The sequence below is a fragment of the Dipodomys merriami genome, unplaced genomic scaffold (assembly GCF_024711535.1).
Source record: "Dipodomys merriami isolate MVZ:Mamm:240054 unplaced genomic scaffold, mDipMer1.0.p SCAF_151, whole genome shotgun sequence".
NCBI classification, from domain to species: domain Eukaryota; kingdom Metazoa; phylum Chordata; class Mammalia; order Rodentia; family Heteromyidae; genus Dipodomys; species Dipodomys merriami.
The window spans coordinates 1,254,082-1,280,149 of NW_027202838.1; the positions used below are offsets into that span (position 1 = coordinate 1,254,082).

The 26,068-nt window shown below is 43.9% G+C and overlaps 1 protein-coding gene across 3 annotated transcripts in view; it reads right to left on the minus strand.

Annotated features, from left to right (window-relative positions):
* Positions 1–7,392: 7,392 nt before the first annotated feature.
* The window catches only part of Gemin5 (gem nuclear organelle associated protein 5), a 61,514-nt gene continuing 42,838 nt past the window's right edge, over positions 7,393–26,068 (minus strand). For all 3 annotated transcript variants that reach the window (XM_070022669.1, XM_070022668.1, XM_070022667.1), the window contains 8 exons: positions 25,684–25,831; positions 22,032–22,151; positions 20,050–20,260; positions 17,142–17,414; positions 14,702–14,864; positions 13,333–13,834; positions 9,116–9,212; positions 7,393–7,927 (listed from right to left, as the gene is read on the minus strand). In XM_070022669.1, coding sequence (XP_069878770.1) covers positions 7,745–7,927; positions 9,116–9,212; positions 13,333–13,834; positions 14,702–14,864; positions 17,142–17,414; positions 20,050–20,260; positions 22,032–22,151; positions 25,684–25,831 — 1,697 coding nt within the window. In that variant the 3' untranslated portion in view covers positions 7,393–7,744. The remainder of the gene's footprint in view (positions 7,928–9,115; positions 9,213–13,332; positions 13,835–14,701; positions 14,865–17,141; positions 17,415–20,049; positions 20,261–22,031; positions 22,152–25,683; positions 25,832–26,068) is intronic.

The window sequence follows — 26,068 nt, forward strand, 5'->3', positions numbered from 1 at the left end:
TTGGCTAGCACTCTATCAACTGAGTTAAGTCTCCAACTCTGGTAGGGAACTTTTAATGAACCCTTGAGTAAGTGTACTTCTCTCTTTGAAAGAAAGCAGTTTGCATTTTATTATTTGGGCCTGTTTATCATGTATTTATGGATTAACTTGGTGTAATTCTTTAGGACAAATTGACTTTCAGCTTAGATTTGGCTTAAGACTTCACTTCTAGTCATTCATTCTACCATTCTTGTGCCAGTCCTGGAGTTTGAGCTGAGGGTCTGGATGCTGTCTCTGAGCTGCTTTTTGCTTAGGGGTAGTGCTCTACCACTTGAGCTGTAGCTCCACTTTTGGATTTTTGGTGGTTTGCTGGAGATGAGAATTGTAGACTTTGCTTCCTGGGCTGGCTTTGAACTGTGATTCTCAGATCTCAGCCTCTGGAGTAGCTAGGATTACCCACATGGGCCACTGCACCCAGTTTTTTTTTATTTGTGCCAGTACTGGGGGCTTGAATGGCCTCTTACTCTCACTTGGCTTTTTCAAAAACTCAAGGCTGGCACTCTTATCATTTGAGCCAAAGCTCAGTCTGGCTTTTTTTGGCCAGTCCTGGGACTTGAACTCAGGGCCTGGGCACTGTCCCTGAGCTGCTTTTTTGTTCGACTAGTGCTCTACCACTTAAGCACAGTGTCATTTCTAGCTTTTTCTCTTTATGAAGAATTGAACCCAGGGCTTCATGCATGCATGCTAGGCAAACATTCTTACCACTAAGCCATTTTTTCTTTAAAAAAAAAAAATTTTTTTTTTTTTATTTTGGTTGGTTCTGGGGCCTGAACTCTGGGCCTGGGCACTGTCCCTCAGCTCTTCAGCTCAAGGTTAGCACTCTACCACTTGAGCCACAGCGCCACTTCCAGCTTTTTCTGCTTATGTGGTGCTGAGGAATTGAACCCAGGGCCTCATGCATGCAAGGCAAACACTCTACCACTGAGCCACCTTCCCAGCCCTCTAAGCCATTTTTTTCTTTTTCATTTTTCTTTTTGGCCGGTTATGGGGCTTGAACTTGGCCTGGGTACTGTCCCTGAGCATTTCAGCTCAAGGCAAGCATTCTACTATTTGAGTCACAGCGCCACTTACAGTTTTCTGGTGGTTTATTGGAGATGAATCTCATGGACTTTGCTGCCTGGCCTGGCTTTAAACTGTCATCCTCAGATCTCAGTTTTCTGAGTAGCTAGGATTACAGGCATGAACTACCAGTGCCTGGCTTGTGTTTGGCTTCTTGATGGTTGACAGGAAATAAGTTTTGGGAATTTTTCTGCCCATGGTAGCTTTAAATCACTATTCTTAGACCTGAGTCTCCCGAGTAGCTAGGATTATGGGTGTGAGCAACCAGCACCCAGCTTGGCTTTTTCTTTTAAATAAAACCTAGGGCTGTAAGGTACAGAAGTTGATCAGTAGTTTACTTTTTTTTGGGGGGGGGGGGCACGATCCTTGTATGGCTCCAACTTGGCCTGGATACTGTCCCTGAGATATTTTTGCTCATTAATAGCATTGTACCACTTGAGCCATAGCACCACTTTCAGATTTTTAGTGATAGTTGGAGATTAGTTATCTCATAGTTTCTTGTCCAGGCTGGCTTTGAATCATGATCCTCAGATCCTCTAGGTAGGATTATAGGTGTGAGCCACCAGCACCTGGCTTAATTTACTTTTTTAAAAAAGGTTCTAGCTGGGCATGCGTAGCTCACACCTGTAATCCTAGCTACTCAGGAGGCTGAGATCTGAGGATTGTGGTTTGAAGCCAGACAATTCAGAAAAGTTATCTCCAAAAATCATTCAGAAAAAGCCTGAAAGGGGGTTGGAGGGAGGAGTTGGGAAGGGAAGGGATGTGGAGAAACAAAAGAGGAGGTAACAATGCTTGATAGGAAATGTACTCATTACCTTACTCATGTAACTAACCCCTCTGTACAGTATCTTTACAATAAAAAATATATACCAAAAAAAAAAAAAAAAAGCTTAAGTAGCTAATGTAGTAGAGCACTAGCCTTGAACACAAAGAGGCTTAGGGACAACTCGCAGGCCTTGAGTTCAAGCTCCAGGACCAGCAGGAAAAAATCTCAACTGCTCTTCTCCTGCCCCCCAGTCCTGGGGCTTGAACTCAGGGTCTGGGCACTATCCTGAACTGCTTTTGCTCAAGGTTAGTGCTCTACCACTTGGGCCACAGTACCACTTCCAGCTTTTTCTGAGTAGTTTACTAGAGATAAGAGGCTCACAAGCTGGCACCCGTGGTTCACACCTGTAATCCTAGCTACTCAGGAAGGAAGCTGAGATCTGAGAATCACAGTTGGAAGCCAGCCTGAGCAAAAAAGTCCTTGTGAGGTGCTGGGAAGGTGGCTCAGTGGTAGAGTGCTTGCCTTGCATGCATGAGGCCCTGGGTTTGATTCCTCAGCCCCATATAAGCAGAAAAAGCTGGAAGTGGCGCTGTGGCTCAAGTGGTAGAGTGGCTAGCCTTGAGCTGAAGAGCTGAGGGACAGAGCCCAGGCCCAGTTCAGGTCCCACAACCAGAAAAAAAAAAGTCCCTGTGAGACTCTTATCTCCAATTAACTACTCAAAAACTGGAAATGGTGCTGTGGCTCAAAGTGGTAGAGCGCTAGCCTTGAGCAAGAGCTCAGGGACAGTGCTTAGACCCTGAGTTCAAGCCCCATAATTGACCAAAAAACAAAAGTTCTGTTTTTTCTGTTTGAGTTGGCTTTGAACTGTGAACCTCAGATCTCAGTCTCCTGAGCAGCTAGGATTATCAGTGCCTGTCTAAAGGACAGGTTCTTAGATTACCCAGATTGGCCTTGAACTCCTGAGTTTTAAACCATCTTCCTGCCTTAACCTCTCTTAAATAGCTAGGACTATTGGCATATATTGAACCCAACCAATAAATCTACAATTTTAGCCTGTTTTGTGTGTTTTTATGAGTAACGTTACCATTAAGAGTTGTGGTAAAGGCAGGAATAGTGCTTTGATTTTCAACAAAGGTTCATGCTGGTGATAGCCAGCTGGGAATTTAGGTATTCTGTAATTGAGGACATCAGGGAATGCTGGGACGAAGGGTTGAACTCTGTGGAATGAGGGATCTGGTCACTGCATGGGAGAGAAGATAGCTTATTAAAGTAATTCTAAAGGAAGCAGCAATGTGGCAAGAACTTGATGTTTGATTGCATGCAGGGCTGTATAAATGGCTCTCTTAGAAAAGGATAACACTGAAAGCAGATGAATAATGAGTGCAGTTTAGTCCTATATACACTGACAAATGGTCTTCAATTCCAGTGTTGTCAGTCTGGTAAGATGATAAGCCTAGTTGTCAGTCAGTACTGGTATGAATTAAGTCTCTAGATTCCAAGCTATCAATGAGTTGTTCTTTGTCAGTTGTGGGGCTTGGGTGTTGTCCCTTCTTTTTGTGCTCTACCACTTGAGCTACAACTCCACTTCCAGTTTTTGGTGATTAATTGGTGGTAAGTCTCATGACATGGACTATCCTGCTCGGGCTGGCTTTGAACTGTGATTCTCAGATCTCAGCCTTCTGAGTAGCTAGGCATGAGCCACCAGTGCCCAACTCAGGAAGTATTTTCATTTCCTATTTTAGTTAATTTTTATTAAGCACTCACATAAGTAGGTGCTAGAGAAAGATAAATAGAAGTCCCGTCCCAATCTACAGTGAGTTTACAATCTGGTGTATATGTGTGTGTGTTTTTCAGTTCCAGACCCGGAGAACTTGGTACCTGATGCTTTTGCTCATTGGCTAGCACTCTACCAACTGAGCCATGCTCCAACGCCTACCTGTAATAATACAAATACAAATACAACTTGAACTAAGGTTAAGCTACAGTATGTATTTCTGTGTGTATATGCTGGTATTGGGGCTTGAACGCAGAGCCTGGGCACTGTCCCTTAGCTTTTTTTTTTTTTTTTGCAAAATGCTGGTGCTCTATCACTTGAGCCATAACTTCTGGCTTTTTTTTGTCTGAGACCAGGATGCGAACTTGGTACCTGATGCTTTTGCTCACTGGCTAGCACTCTACTGAGCCGTATCTCCAACCCCTCCCCGCCCCTTTCTGGCTTATTTAGCAATAAGAGTAGGGTAGGGTGGGAAGGTGGCTCAGTGGCAGAATGTTACATGAGGCCCTGGGTTCGATTCCTCAGCACCACATAAGCAGAAAAAGCCGTTAAGTGGTGCTGTGGCTTGAGAGATAGACTGCTAGCCTTGAGTTGAAGAGCTGAGGGACAGTGCCTAGGCCCAGAGTTCAGGCCCTACAACCCCCCCCCCCCACACACACACAGAGAAGGGAATTAAACTGGACTTACACCTAGTCACTGTCAGGTGGAGAATGGGAAATTAGGAATGATTAGCTCCAGAGACATACTGGGAGCTGGACTAGACATACTGGACTACACTTCAAGGTTTTTGGTTAATTGGAGACAAGAGTCTCACGATTTTTCTGCTCAAGCTGTCTTTGAATGTGATCTTCAAATCCCAGTATCTGCCAGATTGGTTAATGAAATGGTAGTTTTGACACCTGTGAGGTTAGGGAAGAGAGATATTTCTTTGGATATGGTTCAAGGGTAACTTCCTTTTTGTTCAGAAACCCCAAATGAACTCCTTTGGTACTCTGGTTCTTTGTTTCTGAAAATTAGGGAGTTGAAACAACTCAAGTTAATTATACAGTCGTGCAAAAAGGCAATTATGAGGAAAGTAAGCTGTTACTTTTGTTATTCTGTGATTGGGTATTTGCTGCCGTTTTTAAGTAGCTCTTGGTTTTATCTCAGCATGTGCTAAAATGCACATACTAATTTGCTGATAAACAGGTTTAATAAATTATAAAGAACTACTGGGCTGGGAATGTGGCTAAATGGTAGAATGCTTGCCTAGCATGCATGATGCCCTGGGTTTTATTTCTCAGTACCATATAAACAGAAAAAGCTGTTACGTGGTGGTAAAGCACTAGCCTTGAACAAAAGAAGTTTAGGGACAGTGCCCAGGCCCTGAGTTCAAGCTCCATGACTTTTCTAGATATAGTCTTAAGTTTTGGGTTAGGGCTGGCCTTGAACTATGATCCTCCTAACTCTGCTTCCAGAGTAGCTAGGATTACAGATCTAGACCACCATACTGTTGTCCTATACCACTTGAGCCACTTGCAGCAATACTTCTTGTGGTTGAATGGGAGATGTTCTATCTGGGCTGGCCTTGAGCCACAATCCTCCAGATCTCAGCCTCTTGAGTAGCTAGAATGAGCCACTGGCACCCAGCCTCCAACATTTTTTGTTGTTGTTGATAGTGGGCCTTGAACTCTGGGCCTGAGCTGTTCCTCAGCTCTTCAGCTCAAGGCTAGCGCTCTACCACTTGAATTACAGCTCCACTTCTGGTTTTCTGGTGGTTTATTGGAGATAAAGAGTTTCACAGACTTTCCTGCTGGGGCTGGCTTTGAACCGCGATCCTCAGATCTCAGCCTCCTGAGTGGCCACTGGTGCCTGGCTAGCCCCCAAGATTTTTTTTTGGGGGTCTGGTCGTGGGGCCTGAACTCTGGGCCTGGGCACTGTCCCTCAGCTCTTCAGCTCAAGGCTAGCGCTCTACCACTTGAGCCACAGCGCCACTTCTGGCTTTTTTCTTTTTGCTTATGTGGTGCTGAGGAATCGAACCCAGGGCCTCAGGCATGCAAGGCAAGCGCTCTACCACTGAGCCACCTTCCCAGCCCCACCCCCAACATTTTTTAAAGACAGTCTTACCCTATATTACAGGCCTCCTGAGAGTTAGAATAATAGGTGTGGCCTGCCATGCCCAGCGCAACACTGTTCTTTATTCAAAATGGAAAGAAAGGTTCCCCCCATTTCTTTTTTCTTTTGTTGGTTGTGGGGCCTGGATACTGTCCCTCAGCTCTTCAGGTCAAAGCTAGGGCTCTCCCACTTGAGCCAGAGCACCACTTCCGGCTTTTTCTGCTTTATGTGGTGTTGAGGAATCGAACCCAGGGCCTCATGCATGCAAGGCAAGCACTCTACCACTGAGCCACCTTCCCAGCCCATTTCTTAAGTTTCGTTTCAATGTTGCTGCCAACAATAGCCCCCAAACCTTAGGATGTAAATGAAAAACAGATGTTCAAGAAAAGTTTTCATAATAAACTCAAAATCCTTCTGAAGACAGCTTGCACCTGTGATCCTAAGTTGTTAAGGAGGCTGAGGATCATGATCTGAAGCCATCCTGGGCAGGAAAGTCCAAACAATTCATATCTTTAATTAACCATGAAAACATGAAGTGGGGCTGTTGCTCAAGTGGTAGAGCTCCAATCGAGTAGAAAAGCTAGTCAGGCAGGACTCACTTGCTCATGCCTGTAATCCTAGCTACTCAGGAGGCTGAAAATCTGAGAAAAACAGCTTTAAGTCAGCCCAGGCAAAAAAGACCATGAGACTCATCTCCAATAAACTACCAAAAAAGCTTTAGCAAAAAAATTACCAAAAAACCTTGAGCAAAAAGAAACTCAGTAGCACCTAGGCCCTGAGTGCAAGTGCCAGTAGTGGCACAAAAAACCCATTGGGTTGGAGGCATGGCTCAGCTGGTAGAGCACCAGCCAAAGTGAAAGCATTTTTACCGAGTTTGAGTCCTGGTCTTGAATGGAAGAAAAAGAAAACACAAAAGGAAACAGTTATTGAGGAGTGCTGCTTTTCACCCTTATCTGAGGCTGGTTTTGGGTCGAACCACTGAAAACTAATTTCTTCTCAAGTTATCTGAGCACTATCAATCATTTCTCCTAATACAGAAGGGAATAACCCCATCTGAGTTAGTAGTTCTTATAAAGTTAGTTAAGTGATGCATCTAAATAAGCAATTTTGGATTGGAGGCATAACTCAAGTGGTAGAGTATGAGCAAGAAAATTCAGTGAGAATATGATGCCCTAAATTCAAACCCTAGTACTGGCATAATATATGGAGGAGAGGGGGGAAGCTGGGCCCTGGTGGTTCTTGCTTATAATCCTTAGCTACTCAGGAGGCTGAGATTTAAGAATTGAGCTTCAAAGCCAGTCCACTCAGGAAAGTCCACGAGGCCATTTCCAATTAATCAGCAAGAAACTGGAAGTAGCACTATGGCACAAATGGTAGAACACTAGTCTTGAGTGAAAAAGCTCAGGGACAGAACCCAGGCACTGAGTTCAAGTCCCAGTATCAGAAAAAGAAAAAAAGAAAAGAAAAAAAGAAAAGAAAAAAAAGGCTGTTCCTTAAAACAATGGAACCAAATTTTCATCCTCAAGTTTAGCTGGAGGTTAGAGTCCAGGGGATGGACAAGGCCTAGCTCCCATTCAAACTCTCGAGAGTGTAGGTGGAAAATTCCAGGCTACCAAAAACAATTAAGAGCCTTTCCCCACCCCCCAACAAGAAGGAAATGTTTCCAATCAGTGAAGTATTTATAAAGGTAGCTTGTGTTTCAGGACATAACACTTGAGGTGATTTACAGAAGAGAGAACTCTTTTGGGTGCAACCCGTGTAAGGCTCTGGGGAATGACCGTAATCACTCTGCATTTGTTCTGGAGAATGGCTGCTGGCTTTCCATCATCTTTCCTTCACTAGACCACCACAACTGAGTCAGCATCCACTGGCTGCAGGGCAGACAGGTGGTTCACGCTCCACCCTGACCAAGTATTTGTTTGGATGTCTGCAAACACCTCTAGGGGACTGAGGGGGAGCTCGGCTAGGGGTGACTGCAGAAAGGAGGTGATGGTTCTGTGGAACAGTTTCCTCTAGGTCCTTTCAAGTTCACACGCAGAGGTCTGGCAGTGTCTCCTGTATGTTTTTGTGGTGCCATACTTCCGCAGGAGCTCCTGGGCCTGTTGCTGCGTTTCTTGCGTCACACAGCCGGGACACTGGGACTTGATGCACAGCAGGACGAGGCAGCACTCCAGCACATCGGGGAAGGGCCAGGTCTAAAAGATGGGATGAGGAGAAATAAGAATCATTTGCTGAAGAGCCCAGAAGGGCAGTGTGTGCACTGCTACTGCTCCAACCCCCCCGAAGCTCATGAGGCAATGGTAGTGGTCCTAAGGAAAGGATTCTTAAAAGCACGTCCTTCCTAATGGAGAGAATCATTTTCTAGGGCCCTGCTGAAATCAACCCAAAAAACGCTGCAACTCTACTAGGGCCACGGCCAGATGTACCCATCTGTAAGCTGCTCAATGTTACTTCTTATTTTCCAATTGTAAGATTTGTTTGGTCTCTCTGAAGACGGAGGTATAGCACTACTTGTTGAACTAGTAATTATACTTTTACCAAACAGTTTAGTGAACCAATGGTAACTGGATTCTAAATTGAAAAAGAACAAAAAATGGAGGTGGTGAAATTTGAACTCAGAGCCTTATGTTTGCTAGGTAGCTGTTCCACTACAAGCCACACCTCGAATCTTCTTTAACACTTTTCTTTTCCAAAATAGGGTCTAACTTTTACCCCAGGGCAGCCTGGACTTTTGAAAACTATGCTTCCGGTGTAGCTGGAATGGTAAGTCATACATCCATTTGCCCAGCTAGTTATTAGTTAGCATGGGGGTCTGGTGAACATTTTGCTTGGGCTGGCCTCAAACCGTGATTCTCCAGATCTCAGCTTCCTGAAAAGATAGGTATAGAGATCCTAGCTACAGTGGCTCATGCCACTGTGATTGGTTCTGATTCTACAATTTTAAGCACATACAAATCACATTGATTAAAAAGTGAAGGAAGGGGTGACATTGGTTCAAGAGGCTTATACTTATCATCTGACTTATGAACTGTGGTGCACAACTCCTTAATAATAATAACATGATACAATTATATTTTTAAAAACCTGAATGAAAAAAGATAATCTTGCTGGGAGCTGGTGGCTCACAGAGATCTGAGGATCACGGTTCAAAGCCAACCCAGGCAGGAAAGTCCATGGGACTCCATTAACCACCAGAAAACTAAAAGTGGCGTTATGGTTCAAGTGGTAGAGTGCTAGCCTTGAGCTGAAGAGCTGAGGGACAGCGCCCAGGCCCAGAGTTCAGGCCCCAGGACCAACCAAAAAAAAAAAAAAAAAGATGATCTTTATGAATTTGATAGTAAAGTAATAACATGGAAAGTACTGTTTTACCAAATAAATCTTACCTTCATACTCTCAGGAAATTTAGCTATTCGCTCATTTGCCTCTGTGAGCCTTTTGGTTAATTCAGGCAGAGAAACTGGCTCATTTGTTTCTTCTTTACTAAGTAATAATAAGAAAGTACAAGTCACATATCTTGCCTTGGGTAACTTTCCTCATATCCCAATAGCTTTGCTTGTGGCAAAATACACATTAAATTCATTACCATAACCCCCCCCCCCCACCCCTCTTTCCTTCCCCCCAGAGCTGAAGACCGAACTCAGGGCCTTGCACTTGCCAGGCAAGTGTTCTTCCACTGAGCAAAATCCCACCTCTTTTGTTTCCTCCTCCAAATATTTCTTTATTAAGTGACTACATAAATTTCACAACACTGTGGCATAGTTATACTTAGCTAAAGTCACAAACACATTTTAACCTTCACAATGATAATCATCGTTATCATAATCTACAAAGCTTATGAACTCTACAAACTTTAACAATAAAACTATTTCTTCCAAATTGGGTGATAAGTGTCTTTCTTTCCTTTTGCTTAGTATCAGCTGCTCCTCTTTCTCATTTCCTCCCTCCAACCCCCTCTTAATGACTTTAAATAATTGATTTCAGTGGTATTAGATACTTGCATAATACATAATCACCATTCCTATTCCTATTTAGAACTTTTTACCTGAAATTCTACACCCATTAACAGTGATTAACAGATAGCTAGACCCTACCTAAAAATTCTAACAGCAACAATACTAACACCTTCACTAGTGACAATATAAAGCTACTGTCTCCCTTCTGTCTCCTGGCAACCCACATTTCTTATTGTGTCAGTGGAATCACACTGTATTTTTTTGGTGACAGACTTTTTCACTTAAATATCCTCAAGACTCATCTATGTGTAACACGTCAGAAGTCCGTTCTTCCTAAGATTAAATAGTTCAAGACAGGTGCCAAAGGCTCATGCCTATAATCCTAGCTACTCAGGAGGCTGACATGTGAGGATTGTAGTTTGAAGCCAGCATGGGCAGGAAGTCCATGAGATACTTATTTCCAATTAACCACCAAAAAAGCCAGAAGTGACGTTGTGGCCTAAGTGGTAGATCACTAGTGATGAGCACAAAAGCTTAGGACAGTGCCCAGGCCAGGTCCTTGAAGGCCCCGCGCCCACTCCCCCCCCCCCTCAAAAAAAAAAAAAAAAAAAAAAGACTGAATATTTCATTGTATGGACATCCCACATTTGTTTAGCTAGTGAATACTTAGCTGCTTCCCTGCTTTAACTATTGTCACTAGTGAAGGTGTTAGTATTGCTGCTGTTACAATTTTTAGATAGGGTCTAGCTATGTATCCCAGATGGCCTTGAACTAGTGATCTACCTGTGTCTCTCTCCCAAGTACAGCATCCCTGACTTCAATTTTTGTCCAACTGTTAAATCTGTGTGTGTGTGTGTGTGTGTGTGTGTGTGTGTGTGTGTGTGTGTGTGTGTGTGTGTGTGTGTGTGTGTGTGTGTGTGTGTGTGTGTGTGTGTGTGTGTGTGTGTGTGTGTGTGTGTGTGTGTGTGTGTGTGTGTGTGTGTGTGTGTACACACGTGCTGGAACTCAGGTTCTGGGCTCTGTCCCTGAGAATTTTTGCTCAAGGCTAATGCTCTACAACTTGGGCCATAGTTCCTTTTCTGCCTTTCTGCAAGTTAATTGCAGATAGGAGTCTCAGATTTTTCTGCCCTTTCTGGCTTCAAACCTCCATTCTCAAAACTTCTCAGCCTCCTGAATAGCTAGGATTACAGGCATGAGTCTGGTGGGATTGCTGGATCTTATGGTAATTCTTGTTTGTTTTTTTTTGCTGGTCATGGGGCCTAAACTCTGGGTCTGGGCGCTGTCCCTCAGCTCTTCAGCTCAAGGCTAGCACTCTACCACTGGAGCCATAGCACCACTTTAGGCTTTTTCTGTTTATGTGGTGCTGAGGAATCGTACCCAGGGCCTCATGCTTGCAAGGTATGCACTCTACCGCTGAGCTACCTTCCCAGCCCCATCTTATGGTAATTCTATTCTTTCAATTTTTAGTGCTGGTCCTGGGGCTTGAACTCAGGGCCTGGGCACTGTTCCTGAGCTGTTTTTTGCTCAAGGCTAGCACTCTACCACTTGAGTGACAGTACCACTTTTGGCCTTTTCTGCTTATGTAATACTGAGGAATCAAACTCAGGGCTTCATACATGCTAGGCAAGCACTCTACCACTAAGCCACATTCCCAGTCCTCTATTTTTTAATTTGAGAAACTTCCATACTGTTTTTCCCGGTAGAAGTGCCATCTTACATTCCCAAGTACAAAAGTTCCAATTTGTCTACATCCTCATCAACACTGGCTATTTTTTTCTTTCTTCTTTTTGAACTAAGGGTGAGGTGCTATCTCTGAACTTTTGTGCTCAAGGCTGGCATTCTACTACTTGAGCCATAGCTCCACTTTTGGGTTTTTAGTGGTTAACTGAAGACAGGCATCTCAGGGACTTTCCTGCTTGGGCTGGCTTCAAACCTCAACCCTCAGATCTTAGTTTCCTGAGTAGCTAGGATTATATGTATGATCCACTGACACCTGACTGTTTAGTATTTTCTAGGTGGTTTATTGGGGGCACATAATCAAAAAGGCCAGCAACAAGCAGTAGTTGTCAATCAGTGCAAATCTCCAAGCAAATTGCCCTGAAATGACACAAATCCAGTGATGGGTGATTGGTTGCTCTTCACCTGGTTTTCATAAAGTGACAGTATTTTACTTTTGTCATTTAAATGTATAGTTTTACTTGTTTTTTGTTTTTAATTGTTGTTGGTTTTTGTCAGGGGCGGGGGCGGGGGTAGCTTGAACTCTGGGCCCAGGCATTGCCCCTGAGCATTTGAGCTCAAGGCAAGCACTATTCCACTTAAGCCACAGTGTCACTTCCAGTTTTCTGGTAGTTAACTGGAGATAAGCATCTCATGGACTTTCCTGCTTGGGCTGGCTTTGAACCTTGATCCTCAGATCTCAGTCTCGTGAATAGCTAGGATTATAGGTGTGAGCCACCAATGCCCCGCTCTTTTGTGTTTTGAAAAAACAGTCCAAGCTGGGCACTGGTAGCTTGTAACTGTAATCCTAGTTTCAAGAGGCTGAGATCTGAGAATTAGGGTTTGAAGCCAGCCTGGGTAGGAAAGTCCATGAGACTCTTATCTCCAATTAACCACCAGAAACCAGAAGTGGCACTCTGCACAAGTGGTAGAATGCTCATATTGAGCTAAAGAGCTCAGGGACAGCACTCGGGCCCAGAGTTCAAGCCCCATGACTGGCAAAACAACCACAACAGGAAAATAGTCCAAGCCAGGTGCCTAGCTGTAATCCTAGCTACTCCGGAGACTGAGATCTGAGGATTGCACTTTGAAGCCAGCCCAGGCAAGAAAGTCCATGAGACTCTTACCTCCAATAAACTATCCCCCAAAAGCCAGAAGTGGTGCATGGTTCAAGTGGTAAAGTGCTAGCCTTGAGCAAAAGAAGCTCAGGGACAGTGCCCAGGCCCAGAGTTCAAGTCCTAGGACTGGAGAAAGAAAGAAAAAAGTCAAGAATGAAAAAACAAATTTTCCCTTAATGATGTAATAATGCAACTCCCTATTTTACATGGTTTTTGGGGAGGGGAATCTACTTAAGGCACAAGAGAAGGGTACCACTGTGCCATCAACAGAATGTGATTTTGTTTCATTCTCAAAGCCAGCAAAATGCTACTTATTTTGTTGCCAGTATTGTGATTGAAGTCAGGGCTTCACTCTGGCTTGGCTTTTTCTACTAAAGGCTGGCATTCTACCATTTGAGCCACACCTTTATACAAAATGCCATTTATTGATAAGGAAACTAAAGCCGGGCATAAGAAGAGACTTGCTAAGGTCATTCAGAAGGGTTAGAACTCATATCTAACTCAAGTCTGTGCCTTTATTCTTTTTTTTGCTGGTCATGGGGCCTGAACTCTGGGCCTGGGCATTGTCCCTCAGCTCTTCAGCTCAAAGCTAGTGCTCTACCACTTGAGTCACAGTGCCACTTCTGGGTTTGTCTGCTTATCTGGTGCAGGACTTCATGCATGCAAGGCAAGCACTCTACCCCTGAGCCACCTTCCCAGCCCCTTCATTCTTATATTATACCTGATCAAGGTGTCATGTACTTACCTGGATCTGGTTACATGAGAATCTTGTAGGGTGCATTTCATCTCATTTGTACTTGCCATGATACTTACCACTGGCTCTGAGTACTGGGCACCTGCTGCTCTGTTTCCTGTTCAAGTTCATTCTTATCAGGGCTGCTGGTTGTGGATTTACAGAGCTGACTCTTCTGGTGTTGGCGGATCATTTCTGCTAATGTCTCTTGGACACCAGCAACTGTTCTCTGGGAGTCCTGGAGAATGGCGTGCTTTTCTGAAAGGAGCTCCTTACAAGCACTCAGCACGCGCTGACTTCTCTCTGTGAGTCTCAAGTCTGATTGGGGAGGCCAATGTGGCTCTTGCGGAGAACTAGCTCTTGAGTCAGTCTCTTCAGTACGAGGACTGTCTGGCTGCTGGCTCTGCTTAACCAACGGTGTCCTCTTGTGGCCAGCTATTGCCCACACACTGGACTCAGACCTGGACAGAGACCACCAGATTTCATATAGTTGCCCATATATATAAAAGGCCTCCAAACTTTTAAAAGCTGGTGTGGCAGGAGATTGATCATCACCCAGTTTGTCTCTTAGGTGGTCACAGCCTAGGAGGAGAAAAGGATTTTGAGTTATGTATTTATCTGCCAGAAACATAGCTTCCAGCCCTGAAGTTCTGTTGCCTGACACCTAAGCTGTAGACCTCATAAAGAAAGATCTGCAGCAGTGACATTCAAGGAACCATATACCTTCTGCCCACAGCCAAAGGCACTAAGCATTTCCTGGCTTTTAACAAGACCCTCATTGCCATAGGCTAAAAAAGTCACTCAGATATAATCAGGAAAGAATCCAGTGCCCTGCGGAGGGCTTTACAGGCCATTTGGTTGAGGCAAGCTTGCACTGCTCTGGAAAATCACAATGAAAAGATACTATTTTTTTTACTGGGCTTTTTAAAAAAAATGGGGCTTGATCTCAGAGTCTGGGTAGTGTTCTTTAGCTTTTTGTACTTAAGGCTAACTGTTCTACCACTTAAGGCACAGCATCACTTCTAGCTTTTTGGCAGTTAACTGGAGATATGAGTTCTCATGGAATTTTTCCCCAGACTGGCTTCAAACCGTGATCCTCAGGTCTTAGCTTTCTGAATAGCTAGGATTAGAGGCATGAGCCATTGGCTTAACTGGCTTTCCTAATCTTAGTTGCTTGTGATAACTATTTATTATTTACTATTTCCTTCCTTCTTAAATGGACCATGTGGAAAGTGGGTAGGAGACAGTGAGATGGGCAAAGCCAGATAGAAAGAAAACAGTAAAGTCATTTTGACTTCCTCTCAGGAGCTCAAATAGAATGTCTAGTTCCTACTAAAAAGATGCAACTTGGCCAATAATAACCCCAGAATCCAAATGCCACATCATTAATGGTGCTTAGTTGAATGTTATGGCTGAGGCAACAATAGGAGTCAGAAGGGGATCATTTACCGTCAGGGAGAAAGGTCCAGTGGATTTCCTGCATGATGGTGAAATTCCCGGAGTCATAGCTCCGGACCACAGCCCGAAGCAGAGCTATCACTGCCTCATCCCAGGAGGCCACCTGCTGGTTCAGCACCACCAAGGTCAGATCGTGGCAAATGTGGAGCAGGAGCTGGAGAGAGGCCCAAAATGTCAATTACCCATAATCCTTATGGTAGACACCAAGGAGAATACCAACACCATACTTAGTAACTGTACATAGAAATAAGTACAAGGAATCGACACCTTTTCTCTTTTTTTCTTTTTGGTGCTGTGTCTGGGGATTGAACTCAGGGCATGACTGCTATCACTTAGCTTTCTTGCTCAGTGTTTGAGCTATACCACTTGAGTCAAACATCAACTTCCAGCCTGTGGGTGGTTAACTGGAAAAAGGAGCCTCATGGACTTTTCTGCCCATGATGGCTTTGAACCTCAGCCTGTTGAGTAACGAGGATTACAGGCCACTGGTACCCAGATCCAAATACACATTTCTAAAAGGTCCACTGGTTGCCACCACCCACCTATGCATCTCCATCTTGTAGCTGGAAACAAGACAACTCACACTATCTGGTATTAAAAGTCTAAGCATTCTGCAGAAGTGCCTTGACGTTTACTCTTAACTAAAACACACGAGTCTGAACATAGTGGTATACTCAGGAGGTGGAGGCAGGAAAACTGTTATATCAAGTCCAGCCTAAGTTACATAGCAAGTTCCAGTTTAGTCTAGGACATATACCAAGACCCCACAGGAGAAAAACAAAAACAAAACCCAAAAATAAAGGGTGAGTGATCGGAATTAAAAGCTATAAATGAAACTGGCTGTATAGTTAAGATAAAGTCAACCCAATTTTAGGAAAGTGGTTTGATGAGTTTTGACATATGTAGTTTGTTTATAACTACCACCAAAAGCTGGGTGCTGGAAGCTCATGCCCATAATCTTAACTACTCAGGAAGCCAAGACGTAAGAATCATGGTTCAAAGACATACTGGGCAGGAAAGTTCATGAGACTCTTATTGCTAATTTAAACATAAAATAAAACCCAAGTGGTAAAGTGCTAGCTCCCCTACCCCAGCCCCCACCCCCAAGTTAAAATATATCCAATGAGCTTCGGTATCAACAGGGATAGTTTACAAATAATGACCACAAAAGCAAGCAACAAAAGAATCCATAAAAAGTAACACAGGGGATGGGAAGGTGGCTCAGTGGTAGAGCGCTTGCCTTGCATGCCTGAGGCCCTGGGTTCGCTTCCTCAGCACCACATAAGCAAAAAGAAAAAAGTCGGAAGGCACTGTGGCTCAAGTAGTAGAGGGCTAGCCTTGAGCTGAAGAGCTGAGGGACAGCGCCCAGGCCCAGAGTTCAGGCCCCACAACTGGACCCCCCCCCCCCCAAAAAAAAAAAAAAAAAAAAAAAAAAAAAAAAAAGAACAGGAGTTGCCTTTGGCAAGTTAGGGGAGGGAAAGGGAGGTGGAAAAAGAGCAGAAGAGGAACTTCAATTGTACTTTATCTTAAACAAAATCCTCACATAATGGGGTGGGATTTCGCTCGAAGGCAAAGTGCTTGCCCAGCAAGTGCAATGTTCTGGGTTGGACTTCCAGTACCAAAAAAGAAAAGACAAAAAAAAAAAATACAGTAAGAACAAAGGAAGGAACAAAATCCTGTAGAGGATTTTTGGTGTTTAATTGGAGATAAGAGTCTCAAAGAGGGGGTTGTGAAGGTGGCTCAGTGGTAGAGCGCTTGCCTTGCATACATGAGGCCCTGGGTTCGATTCCTCAGTACCACATAAGCAAAAAGAAAAAGAGCCAGAAGTGGAGCTGTGGCTCAAGTGGTAGAGCGCTAGCCTTGAGCTTGAAGAGCTGAGGAACAGCGCTCAGGCCCCACGACCAGACCCCAAAATAAAAAGAGTCCCAAAGACATTTTGCCCCGGCTGGCTTCAAAGCTTTATCCTTAGATCTCAGCCTTCTGAGTGGCTAGGATTACAAGCTTGAGCTATCAGAGCCTGGCTTATTTTTGTGTACTTTTTAAACCCTTGAAAAAGGGAAGTATTTATATAAGACTAGTGTTTTTTTTTTTTTTTTTACTTAGTCTGAAGGGATCTTTCTGGGTATCTGAGACTGCTTTGATTATTTGATTGCTGGTTTTGGAGCTTGGACTCAGGGTCTGAACAGAGCCATAGCTCAACTTCCAGTTAAATTTAGATAGGAATTTCACAATCTTTCCTGCCTAGACTGGCTTTGCTCAGATCCCAAGCTCCTGAATATCAAGAATTACAGGTGTAAGCCATCAGCACCTGACTCTGAAACTCTTTAGTCTTCTGAAATGCAACTGTATTTTGTTTCTCTATTATACTGATGTGGACTGTGGAAGTCTTACTTCTGAATGATTAAAGACAAAAGCTAGTACAGATGGGTACCTGTTTGGAGGGTGTGTTATTTGTAGCAGATGGGTACTTCACATCTTGCAGCTTTTTCAAGGCTGTATGGTATTTCCCTGGGGTGTCAAGGCTGAAGACGCTTTTCCACACTGTAGTCACTCTCTGCACAAAGGGTCCTTCTGTACCTGTTGCCCAACTGTGGTAAGAGGAGGAGGAGGAGGAGGAGGAGGTGGAGGTTCTGCCTTCTGGAAGCTGCTTTTCCTCCAGATGCTTGCACAGTAGCTCAAGGAGACAAAATACCAGTCTCTGACCCTAGGACCCAGCAACAAAAGAGGTGGTGTTACACAGGGACAGCATTTAAGATTACCTGCACTCACTCTCACTTTTGGGCATTTACCCAACAATCACAAACAAGACCATACTAAAGCTACCAGCACAACTATGTTTATCACAGCATTATTTACCATAGCTAAGATATGGAACCAACCCAGATGCCCCTCAGTAGATGAATGGATCAAGAAAATGTGATATGCACAATAGAATTGCATGCCTCCATCAGAAAGAATGACATTGCCCCATTTGTTAGGAAATAGAAAGACTTGGAAAAAATTATATTAAGTAAGCCAGACTCAAAGAAACAAAGATCTCATGGTTTCTCTTATTTGCAATAACTAATATATGTCTAGGACAAGCAAAAAAGGTCAAAATATATGTACATATGACCATATAAGATGATGCTAAGAGAAATGAACTCCAAGATAGGGACACAAGTGGTTTTATCTTTCTTGCTGCTGTTTTTAATGTATTTATAATGTACTATGTGATTTTTTTGTTTCTCTTGTATGTTCTTACCCCATGGTATAACCCGTTTTCACTGTATTTGATTCCAGTGCCCTGCCTCTGGTATATGCGTTTTTCCAATTTGCGGAGGGGAAGGGAAATAACAAAAAGTTGAAATAAGGATACAGGCTGACCCATTGGAACAATGAGATGTACAAGACACTATGTTGAAAACAAACTTTACAACTTCGGGGGAGGTAGGGGAAGAGGGAAGAATTGGAGAGGTGGAGAGAGAAGGGACAATAGGGGAAAAACCAAGAAGGAGGTAACAATGCTCAATAGGAAATGTACTCATTGCCTTACTCATGTAACTGTAACCCCTCTGTACAGTATCTTTGTTTTAACCTTACATTTTTACTTTATTTTTTTTACATTTTTAATCATTATACCTTTAAGTAGTTGTACAAAAAAATTCCCATTCTACAAAACAGTATACGAGTACAATTCTGTGTAGTATCTTTTTTTTTTTGTCTGCCGTGGGGCTTGAACTCTGGGCCAGGGCGTTGGCCCTCAGCTCTTCACCTCAAGGCGAGCGCTCTACCACTTGAGCTACAGCACCACTTCCGGTTTTCTGGTGGTTTGTTGGAGATAGGAGTCTCATGGTCTCTCCTGCCCGGGCTGGCTTTGAACCGCGATCCTCAGATCTCAGCCTCCTGAGTAGCTAGGATTACAGGCGTGAGCCACCAGCGCCCGGCATGTGTAGTATCTTTACAATAAAAAACATATACCAAAAAAAATTACCCGCAGAGCTTTCCCAAGTTTCTCCTAAGAATCTATTTTCAATCTGTAACACCTGAGCCCTGTCAAAATGAGCTTCCTGCACGATTTGAGTCATGTGTGCGAGGAATAAGAGAATCTGACAGGCATTTTCCAGATGCCATTTTAGGGATGTCTCCTCTTGGGCCTTGGAGGCCCCCACGTTAATGACATAGATAGACCCATCTCTATAGTGGTGGCTCACACCTGTAATACTAGCTGCTCAGGAAGCTGAGATCTGAGGATTGCAGTTGAAAGCCAGCCCATACAGATAAGTCCCCATGAGACTCTTATCTCCAAGTAATCACTCTAAAACTGGAAGTGATGCTGTGGCTCAAGTGGTAGAGTGATAGCCTTGAGCATAAGGAGGTTGAGGGGCAGCGCCCAGGTCCTGAGTTCAAGCCCCATAACTAACTAAAAAAAAAAGCTATAAGTAGTAGACCTGTGGCTAAAGCGAGAGTGCTAGTTTTCAGTGAAAAAATTAAGGAACAGAACCCAGTAACTGAGTTCAAGCCCCAGTTATGGCACAAAGAAACACAACCCTCCTCTCCCCCATGAAAAAAACACCAAACAAACATGCAGAACTCTCAACTATAGCTCACTCACAAAAACTAATGCCACGTATGGGTCAGCACCTAAGATTTGTGGTCCGGTTGAGAAAACATGGGCTGTGCGCATCAGGTTCATTCTCCCTCCCAAACTTCAGATAAAGGAATGAACACAAGGGTGAAAGTGTAGGAGCAGATAAACTGTAGGTGTGAGTCCTGGGGCTTTTTTCTTTTTGCTTATGTGGTGCTGAGGAATCGAACCCAGGGCCTCATGCATGCAAGGCAAGCGCTCTACCACTGTGCCGCCTTCCCAGCCCCCCAAAGTCTTTTTGCTTAAGATTAGACTCTATTACTTGAGCCACAGCTCCTCTTCCAGCATTTTTTGGTAGAAAATTGGAGAGAAGAGTCCCGCCCAGGCTGGCTTTGAACTGTGATTCCCAGATCCTAGCCTCCTGAGTAGCTAGGTTTATAGGTGTGAGCCACTGGACCCTTCCTATTTTATTGTCAGCCATGGGCTTGAATCAGGGCCCTAGGTGCTGTCTCTGAGATTTTTTTGCTGAAGATTACACTTTACCAGTGAACCGCAGTGCCATTTCCAACCCTTCTCCCTCCCACTTCAGCGCCACTTCCGGTTTTCTGGTGGTTAATTGGAGATGAGTCTCATGGACTTTCCTGCCCAAGCTGGCTTTGAACGGCAATCCTCATATCTCAGTCTTCTGAGTAGCTAGGATTACAGGTGTGAGCCACTGGGCGCCTGGCCCAACCCTTCCTTTTTAAATACCAAGAATGGATTCCAGACTGACCTGTAGACTTTCATGCAGCTGCAAGGCTTCCTGGGCTCCCACCCAGTTCTTGGCCAGCAGCAATTCTTGGGCACATCTGAGAGCCAGCGAAGCGGAGAGCTCATTTTCTCCAACAATCACAGCCAGCTCTGCAGCCGTTCTAAGTGATGCAGCATCCCCCTTCTTGGCCAAAACTTTGGCTGCATCATAAGTAGAAGTGGCACCTAAATAGCTGCAATATGAATAAAAACACAGAAACTCATCAACATCTAATCCTGCTCCCCAGAAGGCAGAATTGCTTTTTTTTTCTTTTCTTTTGGTCCAGTCATGGTGCCTGAACTCTGGGCCTGGGCGCTGTCCCTCAGCTCTTCAGCTCAAGGCTAGCGCTCTACCACTTGAGCCACAGCGCCACTTCCGGCCTTTTTTTTGTTTTTTTTTTTTTGCTTATGTGGTGCTGAGGAATCGAACCCAGGGCCTCAGGCATGCAAGGCAAGCACTGAGCCACCTTCCCAGCCCCAGAATTGCTTCTCTGTCCACTTTGCTGCATGTACAGTCCTATAGTCTTAGGTGTTACTATGTCAGGTTGTTCCTATGAAGGCTGAGACCAGGACAGCTCAGCACAGTGTAAAAGACAATCGAATAATTCCTCCTAGTCTCCTTAATGTATCAGTCAACACTAGAAAAAAAGTAACATTTCTTAGTCTGCTACTCAAGTTTGTTGGTTTGTTATGGTCGACAGAAATACTGAGAGGGGGCTGGGAAGGTGGCTCAGTGGTAGAGTGCTTGCCTTGCATGCATGAGGCCCTGGGTTCAACTCCTCAGCACCACATAAGCAGAAAAAAGCCAGACGTGGTGTTATGGCTCAAGTGGTAGAGCGTTAGCCTTAAGCTGAAGAGCTGAGGGAGAGTGCCCAGGCCCAGAGTTCAGACCCCACGACTGGACCCCCCCCAAAAAAAAAAAAATACTGAGAGGATAGGACTTTAAGAGGCAACTTAAAAAGATGCTTTCACTGACCCTGTGAATGAACTATAAGTCCCCCAATTTTGTATCTGTACCCTGTGACCTGAGCTATTCTCTGTGGCAGTCACTTTATATCTTCTGGAAAAAGAAGATTCACTGGTAAGTGTCACGTGGAAGGAAAACTACCCCTCAAACAGGTAATGTCTTCTTATCATCTTAAAAGAAAACAGCCCAAACTCAGGAGACTACCTTGTTCCTGTTCTATTCCATAACTTCTCTAAGGACAGAGACTGAGCTAGTAGTCAACCAGGCCTCCCTCATGTATTACCTGGGATTATTTGAACTATGCATACTTTTTCAATCTCTGCTACCAACTCTCCCTATTTAGCCTGAAGCCAATCTCTGCACCCCTGCAGATGGCTGAAGATATAATAGAGTATCTTCCCACGGCTGCCATGTAATAAACCTCCTTTCTCTGTCCTTTATGTGTATCTTTCTTTGGCATATGGGGGTAAATGGTCACACTTACTAACTGAAGAGTCCTAGATTCTGGGCCTGGAGTCTAAAAACTTGGTTTCAGAAACTTGGGCTTACTACATGATATTTCAGTGGAAATATGTTGTGCATACCGAGTGCATGGATGGAAATATCACAGTAAAGCCTACTTATAATTACAAAATTTTTTTTTTTTTGTCAGTTATGGGGCTTGAACTCTGGGCCTGAGTGCTGTCCCTCAGCTCTTCAGCTCAAGGCAAGTGCTCTACTGCTTGAGCTACAGAGCCACTCCGGGTTCTTTAGTACTTTATTGGAGATAAGAGTCTCAAGGACTTTCCTGCCGCGCTGGCTGTGAACTGTGATCCTCAGATCTCAGCCTCCTGAGTAGCTAGGATTACAGGTGTGAGCCACCAGTGCCCGGCTTACAAACATTTCTTAACTCAAAATAAAATAAGATTATCTAGCTATTTATCTCCATTTCTCACTACAGTAGGTTAACTCTTGTCCTGCTCTATTATCAAGAGCATCTGAGTTCCCCTCAGGCTTACCATTTGGCTGCTATGGCATAATGGCCATCTCTTTCCAGGATGGTTCCCCAGCTGAGGTACAGGTCTTTTAAGACTGGGTCCTCGGGCCTCAGCCGGGCCTTGGCAACTGCAATAGCTTCTCTAAAGGCAAGAAAGAACAAGTTACTTCAGCATTTTTTCCCCTGAGTCAGTACTGGGGCTTAGAAATAAGGCTCATGATCTCCATCAGCTTTTCTTGGTTCTTTACCGTGTGAGCCACACCCTACTTCTGGCTTTTTGCTGGGGCTAGTTGGAGATAAAAGTCTCTCAGTCTCTCACATTTGTCTGCCTGGGCTGGCTTTGAACCTCGATCCTCAGATCTTAGCCTCCTGAGTAGCTAGGATTACAGGCCTAAGCCACTGCCTAGCAACTTCAGTAAATATACAGGCTCTAAGAGGGGCTAGGAGAACAAATGCCTTTTGTTCTCATTTCCTAAAAAAAATTCCCATCACATGGAGCAGGTTAAAAAAGTGCTCTGTTCAATGGATTACCAGATCAACAGTTTTGTTTTGTTTTTTGCCAGTCCTGGGGCTTGAACTCAGGGTCTAGGCAATGTCCTTGAGCTGCTTTTGCTCAAGGCTAGCACTCTACTACTTGAGTCACAGCGCCAACTTCTGGCTTTTTCTGCTTATGTGATACTGAGGAATTGAGGAATTGAACCCAGATCTTCATGCATGCTAGGCAAGCACTCTACCACTAAGCCAATTTCCCAGCCCAGATCAACAGGTTTTTTTTTTTTTTTTTTTGGTTGGTCGTGGTGCTTGAACTCTGGGCTTGGGCAGTATCCCTGTGCTCTTCAGCTCAAGGCGAGCACTCTACCATTTGAGCCACAGTACCACTTCCGGTTTTGGTATTGGAGATAGAGTCTCATGGACTTTCCTGCATGGGCTGGCTTTGAATCATGATCCTCAGATCTCAGCCTCTTGAGTAGCTAGGATTAGAGGCATGAGCTACCAGCACCCGGTAAGATCAACAGTATTTAAAGAACGGCCTTTGGATTTCTGTTGAGAGGGTTTATGAGGTCAAAACCATTTTCTAATGTCAAGAAGTTATTTGACCTTTAAAAATTGTTGATGGGGCTGGGAATGTGGCTTAGTGATAGAGTGCTTGCCTAGCATGTGTGAAGCCCTGGGTTCAATTCCTCAGTATCACATAAACAGAAAAAGCCAGAAGTGGTGAGGTGGCTCAAGTGATGGAGTGTTAGCCTTGGCAAAAGAAGTTCAGGGTCAGTGCCCAGGCACTGAGTTCAAGCCCCAGGAAGGCAAACGGACCCCTCCCTATCCCCCAAAAAACTGTTGATATTGCTTGACTCCAGAGGTTCATGTCTATAATCCTCGATACTCAGGAGGTTGAGATCTGAGGATCGAAGCCAGCTTGGGGAGAAAAGTCCCTGCAAAAAAATACTTTTAACTCCAATTAACCACTCAAAAAAATGAAAGTGGCATAGTGGCTCAAATTGGTAGAGTGCTGGCCTTGAGCAAAAAGTCCTCAGGCCCCAAGTTAAGCCCCAGAGTGACAAAAACAAACAATTAAAAAATAACCTGCTGATGCTTGCACTGACTGGGCAAAAGCAACTGTGGACAAAATTGCTGACCTGGTAAGAATCAATGTAGAGCCTTTGTGGTGGTATATACCTGTAATCCTAGCATTTAAGAGGCTAAGGCAGGTTAGAAGCTAACCTGGAAGACTGAAGGTTTTTGAATTCTTATGGTGATTTATGCAAATCCTAAGGAGATAAAAACATGGTAAATCAATGAAACTGGGTTTAATATTAAAATAATAACAAAAAATAGGACTATCAGTGACTTATTCCTGTAATCCTCACCTACTCAAGAGGCTGAGATCTGAGTCTTGAGGTTTGAAGCCAGCTCAGGCAGCGAAGTCTGTGAGACTTATCACCAGTTAACCACCAAAAAGAGAATGCAGGAAGTGGAGCTGTGGCTCAAGTGGCTCAAGCACTTCTCTAACACCACATCCAATCCCAGTACGACAGCAACAAATAAATACATGAATACATACATACACATACCAACTTGTCAGTGAAAATGAGAATTTTCACTGTGGGAACCTGACAGTTCTCCAGAGATAAAGATATTTCTGTAGAGTGATTGTGATATTAAGTACTGTGATTTTTTTGATGTTTTATCATAAAATATGCCAATCTATATAAGATTTATATTACTCAGAAACTAGTATTTTCCAAATGGCCCACAACTTTTGAGTCTGAGCTACGTAAAATAGGTACAAGAAAGTACAACTAACAACCCCTCCTCAAAAAACTCAATTCATCCAGAAAATTAAACTCATCACTTATATAATTCAATATAAATGATGTAAAATATATAAAATGATATGATATAAAATGATATAAAATGGGGCTGGGAAGGTGGCTCAGTGGTAGTGTTTGTCTTGCATGTATGAGGCCCTAGATTCGATTCCTCAGCACCCCATAAGTAGAAAATGTGGAAGTGGTGCTGTGGCTCAAATGGTAGAATGCGTCTTGAGCTGGAGAGCTGAGGGACAGCGCCCAGGCCTAGAGTTCAGGCCCCATGACCGGCACCAAAAAAAAAAAAGAAATATATATATATATATAATGATGTAAAATTCAATATAAATAATACCTAACAATTTCAACTAAATGGCAAGCATTGTCAAAGTAAATTAAAAGCTAACAAAAAACAAGACCCAATTGTATGCTAACTGTAAGAACTATTTTTCCTTGGCTGGCCAGTGGCTCATGCCTGAAATTGTAGATACTCAAGAGGCTGAGATATGAGGATCTTGGTTCAAAGTCAGCCTGGGCAGACAAATCAGTCATATCTCCAATTAACCAGGAAAAAAAAAGCCAGAAGTACAGGTGTGGCTCAAATGGTTGAGCACCAGCCTTGAGTGAAAAGGCTCAAGGAAGAGCAAGAAACCCCAGTACTGCACAGAAAGAAAAAAGTTATTTTTCTCAGGGCTGGGAAGGTGGCTCAGTGGTAGAGAGCTTGCCTTGCAGGCATGAGGCCCTGGGTTCGATTCCTCAGCACCACATAAGCAGAAAAAGCCAGAAGTGGTGCTGTGGCTCAAGTGGTAGAGCGCTAGCCTTGAGCTGAAGAGCTGAGGGACAGTGCTCAGGCCCAGAGTTTAGGTCCCATGACCAGATCTCCCCCCCCCAAAAAAAAACAAAAAAAAACAGGGGTACATGGAAAACTTTAAGGATGGCTGGCAAGATTCTGTTTCCTGTCAGGTGGAGCATAAAAAGGGTAGATTCCCCGTATAATCCATTAAGCTCTTCTTGTATTCTTGTATTGCCCTTGTATTCTTCTCCTTCTTCCTTTTTTTTTGGTGCTGGTACTGGGGATTGAACTCAGGGACTCCCACTCTTCCTTAGCTTTTATGCTCAAGGCTAACCAGCACTCTATCACTTGAGCCACAACTCTCATTTCTAGCTTATTGGTGGTTAACTGGGGATTAAATGTCTCAGATTTTCAAACTACGATCTCAGCCACTTGAGTAGCTTGGATTACAAGTGTGAGCCACCAGTGCCTAGCTATTTGTTTTATGCTTGTTTCCTCTAATTGTATTATTTTAACAGGAAAGTTTCAATTATACATTATGGCTGACTACTGATCAAATATTGAGCCATGTCTACCTGTAAAAGTGGTTTGACTTGAGCAGCTCCACGGCTTCATATACTTTGTGGATGGAAAGCAGGTGCGACGCAGCTTTGACATGCTGATCTTGGAAACACAGCTGCTTGGCAAAGGCTTCCACAGCCCACAGCCACACATGGTAGCCAGCTTCAGAATAAAACAAAAAGGCATGTTTGGGTTAAAATTGCCTAGTTTTCAGTCATTCAAAATAGCTGGACATTTAGATATGAATTCCTCTCCCCATTCTCAATGCGAAACACATATTGCTTCCTTGAAAAAAAGGGTGAACAATTTAAAGGACATAAAGGTATGGAAGCTTAGGAAAATGATAGTGCTGTTTGAGGCAATCAAATAGCAACCAACTGCCATCAGCAATCAAGTCCT